Source organism: Microcebus murinus, chromosome 6 (genome assembly GCF_040939455.1).
Source record: "Microcebus murinus isolate Inina chromosome 6, M.murinus_Inina_mat1.0, whole genome shotgun sequence".
Lineage (NCBI taxonomy): Eukaryota > Metazoa > Chordata > Mammalia > Primates > Cheirogaleidae > Microcebus > Microcebus murinus.
Genome location: NC_134109.1, coordinates 76,898,449 through 76,915,861, shown reverse-complemented (window position 1 = coordinate 76,915,861; position 17,413 = coordinate 76,898,449). Strand labels below are relative to the sequence as shown.

General features: G+C 41.8%; 1 protein-coding gene across 7 annotated transcripts in view; it reads left to right on the top strand.

The window, feature by feature from the left end:
* MEIS2 (Meis homeobox 2) overlaps window positions 1-17,413 on the top strand; it is a 202,300-nt gene that overhangs the window by 1,420 nt on the left and 183,467 nt on the right. For 4 of the 7 annotated variants that reach the window (XM_012766356.3, XM_012766359.3, XM_012766354.3 and 1 more), the window contains exons 2-7: window positions 940-1,172; window positions 2,728-2,869; window positions 3,586-3,636; window positions 4,583-4,633; window positions 5,414-5,563; window positions 15,144-15,258. In XM_012766356.3, coding sequence (XP_012621810.1) covers window positions 940-1,172; window positions 2,728-2,869; window positions 3,586-3,636; window positions 4,583-4,633; window positions 5,414-5,563; window positions 15,144-15,258 — 742 coding nt within the window. Of the gene's footprint in view, window positions 1-132; window positions 271-939; window positions 1,173-2,727; window positions 2,870-3,585; window positions 3,637-4,582; window positions 4,634-5,413; window positions 5,564-15,143; window positions 15,259-17,413 lie in introns of those variants that run through there. The other 3 variants (XM_012766355.3, XM_012766358.3, XM_012766361.3) reach the window with 3 other exon arrangements.

Genomic DNA, 17,413 nt, shown 5'->3' with positions numbered 1-17,413 from the left:
CAATTGTTACACGCTTTCGCCTCGCTCCAGCTTTTACCCCAGCAGCGCGATTCCCCCGGTTCTCCCGCCGCCGCTGCCGCGCCGCTGCCGCCGCCGCTGCTCCCGCGGCTCCGGGCGGGCACGGGCTGCGTAGGAGCCGCCGCCGCCGGGGCCGCCGCTGGGGCCGCGCCGCCGCAGCTGCCGCGCCGCCGCCTAGACTAGCCTGGGCTGCTTGTTTTGTCTCTGAAATTGACAAGGACGCAGGGAATCCGCTGCTAAATAATGTTTCTGGTAACTTTCACATTATTCCCCCCCTCCGCTCCCTGCCCCCGGGGAGGCACTGGCCCTGCTCTCTCCGCGTCCTCGGCGTTCTCGTGCTGATTATTAGCGTTTTTCTTCTCTTTATTTTGTTTCATTTCGCCTTTTGATTTATTGGATCCTCTAGAGGAGGCGAAGGGGGGTTAGGGGTGGGATCCGGGGCTTCCTCCTCGCACTAACTCCACTTCTCCCTCGGTTGGCTCGCCACGGTCCTGCTGCCTCCGGCGGGAGCGGGGCCTCCCGGCGCCCCTCCATCCCCGGCCTCGCCGCCTCCGCTCCCTTCTCTACACGCTGCTCCTGGCTCATACTTTTCCATTTTAAAATTTGGAAGCATTTCTTCCCCACAACTTTCAACTCCGTTGTTTCGGCTGGTTTGGTTTCTGTGTGTTCAACTTGTGCTCGTTACTTTTCTTCTTTCTGACTTTGTTTTTATTTTTATTTTCCCTTCCCATCTCTTTCTCTCTCTCTCTCTGCCTCCTTCTCCTCTTTCTCTCTCTCTATTCCTCTCTCTCATCTCTATCCTTTCCCCACTTCTCTGTTCGCTCTCTTCTCCCTGCTTTTTTTTTTCTCCCCCCACCCCCCTTGCTCTCCTCTGTTCTCTCTCACCTCCTGCGCCCCCTCCCCCTTCCCGGGTTCTGACAGTACGATGAGCTGCCCCATTACGGCGGGATGGACGGAGTAGGGGTTCCCGCTTCCATGTACGGAGACCCTCACGCGCCGCGGCCGATCCCCCCAGTTCACCACCTGAACCACGGGCCGCCGCTCCACGCCACGCAGCACTACGGCGCTCACGCCCCGCACCCCAATGTCATGCCGGCCAGCATGGGATCTGCTGTCAACGACGCCTTGAAGCGGGACAAGGACGCGATCTATGGGTAAACCGACCCCCTGGACCCAGCTTACTGTGTGTGAGTGTGAGAGTGTATGTTTGTCTCTGTGGGGGGTGGGAGGGTGGACGACGAACTGGGGAGTTATTTCTGTCTGGGGTGTGTGTGGGGGTCTTGCTTGCCTTAGGAAAGGACAGTGGAGGGGGCCTGCCCTTCTGCCCCTGGAGTCAAAGACCCGGAAGGTATAGCCTCCTCCACTCCCACGGCCCGGTCACTCCGGACCCTACATCCCGGAGTGACTGAGTCCTCCGATTCTTGCTGGGGCCTTCTCCCCAAGGACAGGATTCCTGGCCAAAGGACGCAGGGCTGGACGTTTCAGGCCCCCTAACAGAGGCCTTGACGAAGGGGAAAGTTTCCTGTCGATGAGGAGCAACTTTGCTCTTGTTGTTTTGGGTGTTTTTTTTTTTTCTTTTTTCTCTCTCTTGTTTCCTACTGAGGGTCTGGGAGTCACTAAATGCAGCTTGAGCCGGGATCAGGGCTGGTTCTGTCGGCCAGGAAGTCCTAATCACCCACTTCTTAATTCTCTGTAAATAAAGGGGGCAGACCTTGAAGTGCAGCGGGGTGGAAGGGACTGCTGCTTGCATGGCTCGGCTCTTGGGGGGAGTAAGGAAGATGGCTGGAAATTATTTTATATTCTGAGAGCACTCGGCGAGGGGTGAGATGCACAGTTCAAACGTGTACCACACCGGCTCTTCCGGCTGAGGGTAGGTGGGGAAAGCGGCGGGCTTGACGAGGGGAGGGGACACTGGGTAAACAGCAACTGAGCCCCAAGCCAGAGGCCGCAAGCATCCCGAAGTGTAGCTAAACCGCCCCGAGGAACACAAAGGGCATACGCGCACGCACACTTCCAAGTTTTAAAACACGATTTATTTATTTTTGTCTGCTGCAACGCTGGGAGAAATGTGGTCTTTGGAAGGAAGCTCTTCGGCGCTTAACATTCCTATTATTTTGGCCCCCACACCCGGGTTTTACTAGAAGTAAAGCAAACAAGTTTATAAGGCGAGGGGGTGGAGAGGTTAGAAGAGCACTCTCTCGCATTTAGGAAATGTCACTCCGGTGTGCGTGTAGGTGAAGTCCTCGGCCTCGTCTGAAATGCCCATTAAAAGGCGGAGTTAAAACAATTTTTTATTTCAAAGAGTGTGTCTTTCCTGGGAGGTCAGGGCTGGGTCGCAGGGGTTGGTTCGGCGGCCTCCGAAGTGTGGGGAGTGAGTCGGAGTCAAACTCCAGGCTCCAGATTGCCTGAGCGTCTTGGATGTTTCCCTGCGTTCCGACTGAGGCTGCTTTTATTTGGCGGACTAAAGTGACCGGGGGCTCCTCTGGCCAGATCTGAGGGACTTCTGAGCCGAGGGAAAGAGCCAGGCCCTTCTTCCTTTCTGTTTCTGGCCCAGGCTCGGCTGACTGAGGAAGGGTTGTAAAGTGTGATGCGTGCCTGTTGTATTAAAGAAGGACTCCAAACCCTCCAAACTTGTTGATTACAGTTCTCGCTCCTTCCCCTCTGCACCCCGTCTCTGTGTGTGTGTCTCTGCGTGGCGCTGCCCGTTAGGCACCCGTTGTTTCCTCTGTTAGCTCTGGTCTTTGAGAAGTGCGAGCTGGCGACCTGCACTCCCCGGGAACCCGGAGTGGCCGGCGGAGACGTCTGCTCCTCTGACTCCTTCAACGAGGACATCGCGGTCTTCGCCAAGCAGGTCCAACCTTCTTGACCCACTCATCCTCTTGCAGCCCCTCGCTACCCCTCCCCTTTCCTCGGAGCTTTGCTTGAAAGGAGGAAAAGGCAGGGACACCCGATCTGTTCCTCTGGCCCAGTCCACTCTACGCCTCCTCCCCATCCCAGAGCCTGGAGGCGACTTGGAAGCGGAGATAAATATGGGTGTTTGTTCCCCCCCTCCCCAAGCAGGAATACAGGGGCTCGACCCTCGAATTAAAGTTGACCTGCTCCTAATCTGGGGCTTGGCCTTTTCCCCTGCCTGCAGCTACTTGAACAAGAATTGGGGAAAGGGTCTGTGAGGGACCCGGGAGTGCCCGGGAGGCAAGGAAGCTGGGCGCCTCTCGGAGCTGTCCCATCCGGGGCGCGGAGGTGAGGGAGGCGGAGGGCCACGGCCTCTTGGACGGCTGGACTAGGGGTACTCAGGCCCCAGAGAATGGCCCTGACCTCCCAGCTATAGCTCAGTCGTATCAGGTCCCCCTTAATGGGGCCAGGACCAGAAGGCCCTGATTCTTTTTCAGCGACCCCACTAATTTAAGGCACCAGTTTGTTCTCATGTGTTTGGCCAAAGCTACTCTCCTCTTCTCCGCCATTGCCTCTCCACCGTTCCCCACTCTCACACTCCAGTTTAGTCGGTGACAGGATTTTCTTCTTTTGAATGGGGTGGTAATTCATGTTGATTTTCCTTGCTTCTCATAGGTTCGCGCCGAAAAGCCACTTTTTTCCTCAAATCCAGAGCTGGACAATTTGGTAAGGCTCTCTGTCCCTTGCTCTCCCCAGCCTCGGCCCCTTCCCATGCCCAGGAGCACCCACTTTCTCCCGGAGCTCGGGGGAGTTCCAGCAGAGCCCTCTTTTGAAGCTCTGGGGAGCCCGGGAGGAAGGGAGCAGCTTAGAGCCCCGGCGAGGGAGAAGGCAAGCGAGGGACGGGGCAGACGTCGGGGGGAGGGAAGCCCGAGGAGGCAGAACGGGGGACTCGGCGCTGAGAGCGCAAGCAAGGGATGTTTCCCAGGTCTCGCCCCGGGAGTAAGCTGCGAGAAGTGAGTTATTTCCTCTGTTTGCCGGGGCAGCCGGCCGAGCCCCGGGCTGCTAACCCGAAGGATGTAACCGCTGGCACGGCGGCGGGCGGGCCCGGGGTGGGGGCTGGGGAGGTGAGGGGCAGGCCGGCGCAGGCCACTTTTAGGTGCGATTCTTTTGCTAATTTGCACGATTTCAATATTAAAAGTACTTAAATCCGCTTTCAAAGGCCCTGCCTCACCATTCATCTTGAGTATTTCCTTCTTTAGTGAGGACGGATTTCGTAGGGTATGCTGTTCTAAAAAGCTTTTTCTATCCAGAGAACCGACTTTTTTTTTTTTTTCTTTTTAATTTGGCCAGAGGTCGAGGGAGGGGACGTTGAAAGAGGACTCGGGCGGAGAAAGAAGGCCTGACCCAAGGAAAGCAGTCCTTACAAATAGCATAGTGAACATCAGGGGAAAAGATATTAATGCTTAGGCTCAGGTTGAGTCAGATTCCTACCCCGTGGCCAATGAGGCAGAGATGATCAGTAATCACTTGGTTTTTCTGACTATTTCTTGATGTGTGGGTTTTGCCTGGCCACCTGCCGGTTTCTTCTCCCTAGCCCAATTCCCTCACCACCCCCAAGTCAGGACTTCCGAGTTACAGAGCCCTAACTCCATTCCCTAAACTTTTCTTGCAGATGATACAAGCAATACAAGTACTAAGGTTTCATCTTTTGGAGTTAGAAAAGGTAAGCAGGAAATAACACTCCCCGTCTTCATTTAGCCACTTTCCTCTCCTATTTTAATTGGGATGTTCCAACCTCCAGTCTGGAGATTCTGAGCATGTAACCATGTCTTTCCTTCAGATCGCTCCTCAACCCAGAGGCTCAGAGGATGGGGGAATCAGGACAGCTCTGCTTTTTAAAGTAGCCTCCCTTTCCCCAAGTTTCCCCCTAGGCAGTCAGGATTATTTTGAAATGCAGCAAACCATTTGTGTTACTGGACACTCAAGCCTGCTGTGTCTTTATTAGCTCAGCTCACCCTCGGCCCAGAGTTTGCATTAGGTTGCAGGCAGAGGGAATCATCCTAGCTGGAGTATCTTTACATTGCTCTCCTGCAGCTCAATCACTTCCCCCTGGAAACATACAAAACTCTTAACTTATTGAATTGAAAATGTTAATGCTCTCCCCAGTTCCAGTGTTCTAATGTTTTGGTGTTGTTATCAAATCAGATTTAACTCTCTGGACTCCCAAATCTGAACCCAGTTATTTCCAGTCCTGTTTCTTTCTCTCTCTTTTATCGTAACTTGTTGCTCAGGGAAGTCTCTGGAGAATAATATCTGCTGCAACAATTGCTCTATTGTTTCCTCGACTTCAACTATTACACCCCTTAATTAGAGTTAGTTTGGAAGACATCACACTGTTGCTCTTTCCAAATGTAACCTTGCAACCTGATATTTTTCCTCTTTAAAAATGAAACAAAACAATAACAACATGAGCTGAACCCCTCCACCATGACCCTCCTTCTAGGTCCATGAACTGTGTGATAACTTCTGCCACCGGTACATTAGCTGTTTGAAGGGGAAAATGCCCATCGACCTTGTCATTGATGAAAGAGACGGCAGCTCCAAGTCAGATCACGAAGAACTTTCAGGCTCCTCCACAAATCTCGCTGACCATGTAAGTCTATGAGCCTTTGGCATTCTTTTAAGGCTGCTGGGCAAAGCATTTTTTAAAACTTGTTTTAACATTTAACTCCACTTACTTAGTTTTCTTTTTAAATGATCTGGTCTTTTGGGGGGTCTTTTCCTCTCTTTTTTACTACCTCTGCCATACTCTTCATCTTCGTTTCCTTTTTCTTGGACCTCCTCCTGTTTATGTTGAGAACCAAAAATCCAGGGAGTTGATAGAGTGATTTGTGATCTTAATGTGTAAAGTTTCCTGGGTTTGGTGACTTGTGTGTTAGCGAATTCTGTTTGATGTGGTGACCACTGTCTTTTTTGCTTCTCAATTCTGTGTAATAAATGCAGCAGGAATAGAAAGAAGCAAAGGAGTTAACTGAACAGGTCTGGGGGGGTGTGGAGAGAGAGAGAGGGAAAGAGAGAAGAAATAGAGAATTGGGGAGTGAAGGCTGATTTCCCAGTCTCTCGAAGAGATGACAATCATGAGAATTATTGGCAATCTTACATTGCATTAGAAATAAAAGAAGGAGTGAATGAACACATTACAATTCTGAGGGCTTTTGCTCTATAGAAACTTATTGTCAGAATATGGACTTATTGCCAAGTGCCTGAAGCATCTTCATAATAAAAGACAGTAACCTTGATGAACCAATTATTAACAATGTATTACAGAAAGCTGAAGGGAATTATGATTGAGTAACCATAGGTTGGTGGTTGAATTTTAACACTTTAACAGTTGGTGAATGAGGATGAAGAGTATAGTAAGGAATGACTGTGTATGTCAGGCCAGGAAAGGAGATTTCTTTCTATTCTCTGTGTTTTTAATCCTATTTTGGAACTGATCTAGTAAGTCTGATGCTTAAAAAAAAAAAGCATATGTAGTGAGACTGAAAATTTGAAAAAGAAGCAAAGAGAAGAAAGATTGCAGCTGGTAGGAAAGGCAAGAGTGGCGAGGTTAAAGAGTGGGTGTGAACAGCAGTTTATTTATAGGAACTCAAGCCTGGAAGTGGGGGACAGGGTGTCTATAGATTATATTCAATTGAACTCACAACCTAAATGATATGGGCTGTAGTCTAATAACTTTTTGGCTGAAATATTAATTTAATGCCCTGTATGAGTTAAACAGGTGTTGAGGCTTGAAGGCAGTTTGTTTACCTCTTCCCCACCACCCCAATTCCTGGGTGTTAAGAGGAATGAATTGAGGTGACTTGAGAATAAACCTTCTGCGAGGTTCTCCTCTCACCCACAAAAAGTTTTGAAAATATGCAGTGATAGATTTTAATAATTAACCTTTGCGCTTGTATGGGAAGCCTGCCTAAGAACAAAAGTTAGAGAAAGAAAAAGAAAAGCAAACCTCAGTCTAGGATGTCCAGTTCTGAGACAGAATAAATACTATGGTGTTGAAGGCTCCTCTGCCTCTCTTTACCCTTACCTTTTTTCAGCTGAGCAGGGGAAACTTGGGGGAGCTCCTTTGCATATTGAGCGTATTAAATGAAATCAAAAGGATGCAGCAGCAGCTATGGAAAGTTTATTTGCCGATCTGCGGCTCAGCAATGTGTGGTTGTGGTCCATGAGGCATGACACTACCTCAGAAATATTTATTTTTGCTGGGGTTTTTTATTTGTTTATTTTCATTGCTTCCTGTTTCTAAATTCATATTTATTTACATTACTGGGAGAAAGAGGAGGGATCTATTTACATGGTTTGCAAAATGAGAGGTTCACAGTTCTCTGCAGCCAAAAGCTTTTTAAATGATATTTCTAGGGGTCCCAACTACTTGGTTTTCTAGAACAGTTTCTTGGCAACTGTTTCTCCAGTGGATGTAGAGAGCTAGAGCGTGCTAATGTTTACACAGAAAAAATAAACTAGGGTGTTTAGATTGGCTGATAGACAATATCATTTTATGGAAGTATTGTAATATTTAAATATACACTCAAGAAGGAAGTTGTACCTAAGAGTAGAGTGCATTAATAATTTAACAATCATCATCTTTGGATAAAAGAGTCAACTGTAACATTTGTTGCTCCCCTTTCAGGCCCCCAATCAAGTAAATATGACAACTGATTTATTTTGAACCCATCAGGGCTTGCCACCTCATTGGGTGTCATAATTTAAAGCCCTTTATTTCCTAGAGATCTGCACTATAACATTTTTACTTTAGCCTCCTGCTATTTGTTTTGAAAGGAAGCAATAATTTGTTCCACCAGCACACCAAATGGGAAATGGAGAGATTTGCCACAGACTTGTATTTTATGCTGGGCATGAGAGAAAACCTTGGAGAGTTTTCACTATTTTTGAGACTTTTGTACCATAGGTGTATTGATTGTGTTCATTTCCAGGCTTCCCCCTCCAAAGCAAATCCTCATATGCTTTTCAGCCTCTTCTACAAACTTGCCCTCCTTCAACCTGCCCCCCCCCCACCAGCCACAAAAAAGTGAAAATAGCACATAGCCACTACCTGAAAAGTGGTATGAGTGGGACATTTTCAGCATGTAAATGTGTCCTATTTGAATCTTCAGGTTTATTTTTTCATTTGCTTTGATATGCATATTTAATACATTGCCCCAGGCTGGATCTCATTTGGTGAACACTGGTGCAGGGGTGTCGATGAGGCACTTCAGAAGGACCCAGACAGCGTGTTGTTTTCTCTGTTTTATCTGTTGGCCCACTATTCTGATCTACTGAGCTTCCTCGTGGTTTTATTTGCACATGAAATGCTGAAAGCATTTCAACTTATTGGCTATGAATAATGACAGCTAAAAAAGAAGTGTAGTTTAATTTGTTGTGTGCCAAGGTTTCTCTTGTGGAGGTGACAGTTTGTGACAGCTGTTTGACACCCCCCAAACACATACACCTCTATCCTTATTAAGTGGTATCAAGCTACATTGTGTGTGTGTATGTGTGTTTAAGGAAGGAGCGGGCAGAGAGAGAGAATGAAAAGAAAGAATAAGTGTGTAAATTCTGTGTAGTAGAAAGCAGAGAGAAAAGCATCAGAAGCAATGTATCAGATACAAAATAGCTTTCAATATTCTTATTAAAGAATTTGAAAATGTAAATGAATAAAAGTAAGGGATATAAAGACATTCAAAGCAAGTATTATGACAGACTTTTAAGAATAAATTTTATACATTATTACTTAGTAAATCATGCTAATTTCACATTCTATAAAGTTATATAAATAATCTCATATAACATAGATGCATTAAAGGAAGACAATCATAATAATCTTATCTTCTATTTCTCACATTCAATGGGGATACTGAATTTGTGCATTTATTATTAACACTTAACATATGATAGGCATAATGATAAGAAGTTTGGAAATAAATAGAAAAGGAAATGTGCAGCAGTGGCTACTATTTTGTTTTGTTTAATAAATTCATAATGGATGCTTATATTTTGAATATTATAATCTATTTTATCTTATGCTCTTACTGTAACATAAGAATAATCATTATATGTGGGAAATAGCTATTATAGTATTTTTTTGAATATTGGGGAGAAAAAAATACATATATATATGTAATCAAAGGAAACAGAACTGTTTTTCAGCTGCAGTTTATGTTAGTTTCCCAGACATTCAGATTCATCATGTTTAAAATAAACATGTCAAGAAAGCAATTTTTTAAAAAAACTTTTAACTTGAAAACTGTTGGGAAATAATCATGCTTTTCTTAGTGTGTAGAATTTTTGAATAATAGGTAATATCCACATTATTCTGCCTAATTTTAAGTCAAGTCTTCAGACCTAGGGCAGACAAATGAAATGTAACTTCATGTTTACTTATAAAGATATTACATATCTTTAGATGAAGATTAGACCAATGAAATTTATTTGTTTGGAATATATTCTCTGAGCTAAGCTTTATTTGCTTAAAGTGCGTGTAGTTATACAATTATATTGTTATTCCTAGTTAATGGTCACAAAGAGCTACATTTTATTTTCTTCGAACAATTAAGTAGAGGGAAGAAAATACAATTATGTCTGTTAACAGTTAATGGCAGGTGCCTTAAAATTGACTGGCTTTAATAACATACTAATAAAAGAAAAATTATTTTAATTTTTATGTTGAGAGCCATAATTTAAATGAAGATATGCTGATGTTTTCTACTGCATCTCTGAATATGTCAAGTTTATTTATGTCTATACAGTTTTTTTAAATGGGTTAAGATCAGAGGGGAGACTCTACAGAATCTTTTTCCTAATAGAATACGGACAAGTGCTTGTAGATAAATTCTATTGCCACGTGAACAAAGGCGAGTGACAGTGAAGAGAGGGATAGATTTAAGTTGTTGGTCTATAGACTATCAAAGAGGAAATAATGAGATTTGATAAGAATATTAATAATATGAATGGTTTATTTTATTCTGTAGTTTATTATGTCCTACTATAAGATTTGACTATATGGTGTGCTATCCAAAGCCTATGAGGACCCATTCCAGTAAAGTTCTACCTCTGAGCTTTGTCCACCAACTCAAGGAAACCTGGCTGGGCATGGGTTTTCTGTTGTTGCTGCTGCTGCTGCGTAGTTTCTGGTAGTTGATAGCTTTCCTGTTAATTTCCCATCAAGAATAATTACACTATTTAAATCATTTAGATTGTGCAGTTGGAGTATGTTTTCAGTGTGACTGTGATGAGATGAAATTAAACAAAGGTTGCGCTTGACAACCACTTAGACATTCACTATCAGATTTTAAAAATTGACATTTTTTGAATTCATTTTTTTTTAAGTACAGAATGTTCTACGGAATATCCCAACACAATTCAAAATTATAGGAGACATTTTATACCATGGCATTACACCCACAATACAAGACATTTCTGTCTTTTCTAAAAGTTGCTCCGTTAAATGGAGGAGTCATTTGCAAAGGATACTTGCCACTTCCCTGAGAGTTGCTCACATATTAATTCCCAAAGCTTAATAGAGAGGTAGGAGTGGAAGATGAGGGAAGGACCCTGGCTCTATTTACATTTTTAAAGAGTGAGTCCAGGTTCTTCTGAAAGCACACACAGGTCTCCTGAGTTCTTGTGTCAACTTTAGAATAACGTAGTTGAAATTCCAACATTTGTTCAAACCATACAATTAACATTTTTTAACTTTTGTAGACTTCAGTACCCCAGGATAGGAGTCTTCATCTTATTTTTAAAAATAATTTTTGCATAATGTTAATTAGGAGTTAAAACATTATGAAGTTATAGAGAATAGGTAACATTATGTGTGTTTATATATCTTCCCATTGTTTAAATATATGAAGTCAAATTAGTTTTGTATGCCTCATTTGCTGATTAAAATATCTTTATGTATGTTTATTATTACTTCCTACCTATGAGCACATATTCTTAATTACTTTACTGTTTTTTCGAGTTTATATAATTTTTCACTTGATGTTTTATAGTTGTATAGGTTCTAAAAATCTAATGCTTATTTTTAAAGCATGTTTTAATAATGGAAATAAGAAGGAGAAGTGACCCTAGGGATTATCTTGTCTAACTCCTTAATTTTAAAGAGGTAAAGGAAATGAGTGCCAGAGAAATGAAGAGCATCACTTGCTTAAGGTCACATGGCCAGTTAGAGGTGGCATCCTAGAGTTTTAATTCTGAGCTAATGTTTTCTCCCCTATACCATGTCCATTGAATCACCTTTTCATATGGGGTCTGAAATGAGTTTCCAGTTATTTTGGATAGAACTTATGTGTTATATGGCTTTTTTTTTTTTCTCCTTGAAGTCTAATACATTTTACTTCCCCACTCGGATTTTTATTTATTTAGAAACCCTTACACATTTTACCCCATTAAGCAGATTCATATGCTGTGTGGAGTCATTTAAACAGGGAGATACCACCAACTTACTGGTACTTATTAAGTATTATCCTATAGGTAGGTCCCTCATGGAAATGCCATAATAGTTGAAAATGTTACAATTTCACCGGATCTGCAACTTCAACAAAAGAGGCGCACACATGATTTGCTTCCTATGCCCAGAGACTCTTGTCCTCTCCATGCTTTTTTCTAGATTTAGCAAAATTCAATGATGGTGCTAAATCAATTTTTTTTTTTTTAACTTTCAAGGGAGAAAACACTGGCAGAATTGTGTTTTCTAGGGAAAGCTGTGTGTAAATGAGAAACAGAGGAGAGCAGCAGAGCGCTCTCCTGTGGCCCTGCTACTACAAGCTCTGCCCATATTGTCTCCTGCTTTTATATTAATTACAACTTGAATTATCAGCTGTGAGTCTGTAGCCCAGCAAATAGAAAATACTGCCCCTGGAGACCTAGCTTCTTGTATCTATTTTCCATCTCCTTCTATTGTGCTCCACTCAGTATTCACTGCTTTTCTCCTGGTAACACTGCTCTGTAACGCAATTACGTAAGAGCAAGAAGAGTACCATATTTGACTCCCAATTATTAAAGCCATTGGGAATAGAAACATGTTCACTTCCTTGCCCTTGGGTGTCTTCATGATACTTTTGGCTGGAGAACGTATATTATGGAATATATATTATGGACATATATTATGGAATGCATATACCTGAATACTCACTCACACACGTGCACACAGCTAGCATTTCTCTTTATTTTTCTACTTGCATCATGTGTTTTTTTTTTTTTTAAATGCTTTTGTGTGCCACGTTGGTTTCAGGATTCACTAAACTTCTGCATATAATTTGGCAGAATGCCAGACGGTTATTCTTAAAGAATGTAAACTTGGAAACTATCTGGAGGTGGCGAGAAGAAAAGAGTTGTGATAGAAACAAATATTTCAGTTTAAGAGAAAAACAGTGTTAAGGGTAATAGACTTTGTCTGCCCATATAGGTTACAATTTTGCGTGACTCAGGTGGACCAATTTTTTGTTGACAAGATTATCAGTATTTGTCCTGGTATATATGGTGACATCACCATGTGTAGCTGAATACAGACAACTTGGAGTAACTCCTTAGCCTTGAAACAGCAGAGGGTTGTAATCTGTTCTTCCTTCTTTCAAATTAGATGAATATCATGTCATACTCCTTAGCTTGTGTCAGTCTCTCAAACAAGACCATAATACTTGAGACACTCTCTGGAAATAAATGTGACACTTTTTCAGGAGAGCATTTTTGAGGAGTGAGGGAGAAAAGAGGGAAGAGATAAGGGAATGGCAAATTAGGTAGCAAACTTGAGTAAATTTTGGTGTGGAATTGAAAACCAAAGACCCAACTTATTTGGAAGAACAAACTGCTCTTAAAGTAACATTTGCTCATGTGGCTTATCTTTCACTCCTTTACTTTAGAAAAACACTTTCTTTAGAAAACCATTGAGAGAAATACACTGAATTATAAATTAATGAGGCCTGACTTTAAAATTCAACACCAGTTTAGCTGATAGGGACAAGCCACAGTGTTTTTCAGTTACAGCGAGTCCTTCTGAGTGATCCCTTCAAATCACTACAGTGTCTAAATAGAAAGACTTGCTCTAGCTTCGTTCCAATGATTATATAATAGCTATTGGATGACATTTGCCTTAAAACATAGTTGAGGTGTTAGTGGTTAATTATTGTAATTTTCATGAGAGGTAAGGAGCTTTTATAGCAGCCAACTTAATAAAAAGCCTGCAGTGCATAAAATTAACAGCACTTTCTGTGTACAATGAAAAGTTTAGCTTAGGTGAATGTGTTGCAGTTATTGCATTTTCTAAAAGAGGGCTCTAGCCTGTGTTGTTGCAGGACAAAACTCATGCCATGCTATTGTTTTTGTGTTTTTTTTTTTTTTTTTTTCTGTGTAATTCTTCTAGCTCTTTATCTGATTACCATCCAGCAAACAGCTGACACGAAGAGGCCGCAAAGCTTGAAGAGACCCTGTATTCTGTTTGCCTTTTGCTTGAAACTATTGGGGTGGTTTCTAACTTAGATTTAAAAAAAAAAAAAAAAAGGAGCTCACAGGCATTTCTTTGTATGAATACAGGCCCCAGAAAACCTTGGTTTTTATTTTATTCTACTCAATTTCATTCTCTAATCTACTTTCTCAAACATATCTTTATTTTACAGATCTATACCTGTGCCGTATTTATAGTCACAAAATTTCTGCTCAGGGTTTTCACTTTGAATCAATTGCTTGCCTGATGGCAGTGCCAGTAGTATTATTTGATATAGACATTATTAATCCATAGAGCTCTGGGTTATTTCATCATCTATCAAAAATGCCCAATATTAATTTACAGTCTGTAGCAGATCTGTAGGGAAAAAATAAGTTTTTGTTTTTGTTGTTGTTTCAAGTTTGGTAGCATTTTATGTGCTATATTTACATTGTAAAGTTGATGCTGAGAAAAATGACAGGCTGATTTTTTTCTTGATAAACAATATATAATGGTGATTATATATAATGACAAGGTTACTTTCAGATGGTCATGAGGTTTGCATGTTGCCTATACCCACGTGGATCTATCTGAATTCTTATTTACCAATTCTAGTAAGAAGAAGTGGTGTATTTTGATTGATTTTTAAAATAATTTCCCCCTCCCAGGCCCCTAGAGAATTCATTCACCAGTGAGTCTGTGGGCTTAGTTGGATTCGTCACATGCAGGTGACAAGTGTACAGCTCTGGCTTTAAAGCTGTTTCATACGCTGTTCCTACTCTCCATTTCTGCCAGAGGAAATTCCATCTCTTGCCTGCCTTCATGTGGTGCTGATAAAGTCCTTCCTGTACATTAGAATTCCTGTTTTCCTTTAAGCAACAGCAGGGTATTGGGAATGATCAGGAAAGGGGAGGAGGAACAGAAGAAGAATATACTCAGCAAAGTAGCATGAGCTATAACTCTCAGTTTGCCTTACATGTCCTTTGAAACAAGTTAGTTCTTCCAGGAAAAAGCACTCCTCAGTGCATTTGAGCTTCTGTGAGGCTCCAGTGAAAGTGCTTTCTAGTTTACTAGACGGCTAGTAGTTCATATGTATTCCATTTTTTTAAATTAGTGTTTGTGCAAACTAAAGCAGAAATCAATAATTTGTTAGGTATTGATATACAGTGATTAATATCTGTGCATCTGTTGGTTGTATAATCAATCAGTTGGTGGTAATTTCAAGAGTTTGTAAGGCTATTGTAGGGCAATACATTTGAAAGATGTGAAGGGCTATCCCGTATACTTTTGAGCCTGCAATTTTAAGGGAGTCACTGAATTTTGTAGGTGTTAATGTTCTAAAGTATTTGGTATCCAAGAGCGTTGGGACCTATTTCTTGGAAGAATGTACCCTAATTAAGATAGCAAGAGTAAAAATGACTGTTATGTGTTTAGGTCATTTTTTTTTCTTACTTTAAAAATTAACTTTATTTAGGTTTAAATTTGCAAAACGTACGCACTTTAAAGTGTATATTTCAATTGGCTTTAACAAATGTATACACTGATGGAACCATCACGACATCAAGTTCTAGAACATCTTTTCCTTTTTGTACCTATTGCTGGAAAGACAACATACGGCATGTGTGTATGCCTAGCGCCACAAATACTAATATGTACACTTTTTTTTTTGTCTCTTTCTGTGGCTTTCCTTTTGGTTCCTCATTTATGGCTGAAATGGTAACTGTGGAAAAATTCCTTGGCATCCCGACACCAGAACCCTTCATCTTGGCGAGACCACGATGACGCAACCTCAACCCACTCAGCAGGCACCCCAGGACCCTCCAGCGGGGGCCACGCTTCCCAGAGTGGAGACAACAGCAGTGAGCAAGGTAAAGGGTCAAGCATTTTACTTGTGCAAAGTAGGCATGACTAAAATAACTTCAGTATTTTCTGATATCAGGACATCTGCATCCGTGTAAACAGGAGGGTAGCAGGTTAGGGAGTAGAATCAGCTGCTATTTAGGGAGACATTATTTTCTCTTCTTAACTTACTTAAAAAAAAATCAAAGTCAGTTGTCTGATCTTTAAGTGGGCATTAAAATAACAATTGATTAGTTCTGCCAATTCTTTTACAAATTTGGTTATCTATACTTTCGTGTATATAAGTGGAATGACAAACCTACGTTACTGCTGTGTTGCAGTAGTTTGATTTATACTTTACACAGAATATTTTGCTTATAGTATCAACTATAAGAGTTCTCCGTAATCAAGTAATGATGCCTCTAAAGCACAAAAGATGTAAAAAAAATCTGTTCTTATTAGCTCCAGAAATACTGCAGGAATTTTCTATGGAATCTTATCTTGGAAGATGGATTTTGAAATTCTTAGAGGATTTTTTGTCCCTATTTCCATTCAGCTAACATGGTGACTTTTGTCACAAGTCCTAAAAATTGGAATAAGTGGAGGGCAAGGGGGACATCAACTGCAGATGTTGAAGAAGCCTAGTGCAATTTAGAATAAATTTTACCGTTTAAAACTCACCTATTGCACAGAGAGCAATTATATGTTGGTAGGGATGACTCTTCTATGGCTAAAATGATAATTTAAAGGAAGATACATTATTGAATGTGGGCCAGGAAAGTGTATAGATTTTACTTTTTAATATTTTACATTAGATGGTGTCTGATCTCCTAGGTCTATTTCATCTCTATTATGACTGTGTTTATGGCCACAATATTTAAGCATTAGACAGGCTTCCAAGTAGAGGACAGTTTAACAGCTTGAGCTGTAGTTATATATGCCATTTAAAAGGGGTTGTTGATGTAGGGTGTGTGCCTTCCCTCCTGCAAGTTTCTGGCCAGGGATTTTGCATTCCTGGGATTCTAGAAGAGTCTAGAAAAAGGTCCTTTCTAGGATGCCATTCACCTGTGAATGGGTCCAAATTAGAATCTAGGTTTAAGCAAGTTGCAACTGACACAGAGATGAATATTATCAGATGGTAAATGGTGGAAGAACTTGTAAATTGTATCTGTACAATATATACTGTTTTATATACTGTTTCTATTAGTCCAGTTAGATTGTGTGTAAAAGAAAACTAAATTATAAGGCACTTTGAAGGGAGTGCTTGTACATAGCGTCCATGGATCTGTAATGCAATGACTTAATTGTGTTTCCATGTCACGGTGGTAGACTTCTCAGTGTGGTTAAACCTGGAAAGCTTCCTATGACTCCGTTCTCTCTACCACCCCAAATCGTGGCAACATAAAGGGCGAAATGCATCTGTTAATAAAAACAAAACACCCTAAACATTGTACAAAAGAGGGGGAAAGGAGAAGCAGACTTAATGGTCTAATGAGGCTATCTTCCAGAGACTTCTTGTGTTTGAGGCTCACTTTGACCTTTCACTTTGCTCAGGAGCCCTGCGCTTCATTTTTCACATTCTTGCAATTACGTTAACGCTTCAAGCATTTCTGACTCCAAGTCAGTGAGCAACACCAGGCATAACTCAACACTGTGAGTTTTTCTCCTCTCTGTAGATTCATTAACAGGTCACCAAGGTCCCAACTGAAATTTAAAACTGACTGGTTCTGTTGGGTTAGTTGAGTTATGGCAAGGGAGATAGCAGGAAAGGGCCAGAGAGAAGAGGAGGCTGGAGAGAGAGAAGACCCTGGGGTTTGGAGCAGGGAATAGTGCAATGGCCAAAACATGAAGTTTTATCATTTTGGTTAGTTTTTTTTGTTTTGTTTTGTCGGTTATTTTTGTTGTTGTGGTGGGGTTTTTTTGTTTGTTTTGTTTTTGGTTTTGCTTTTGCTTTTCTTTCTTTTTGGCCGGGAAAGACGAGAGCTCTGAGACATACACTGGTGAAAACAAGGCACACAACCTTCTATGCTGTGGGTAGCCGCACCCACTTATCTGATGTTGAAGGATTTGATCCCTGTAGGATTTTGTTCCTTTAATCATATCTCTGTGGGATTAAAGAAAGGACATGGTAGCTTAGGTGTATGAGTACTAGGAAGTTAGTCACTTCATTGTATCAGAGTTGAG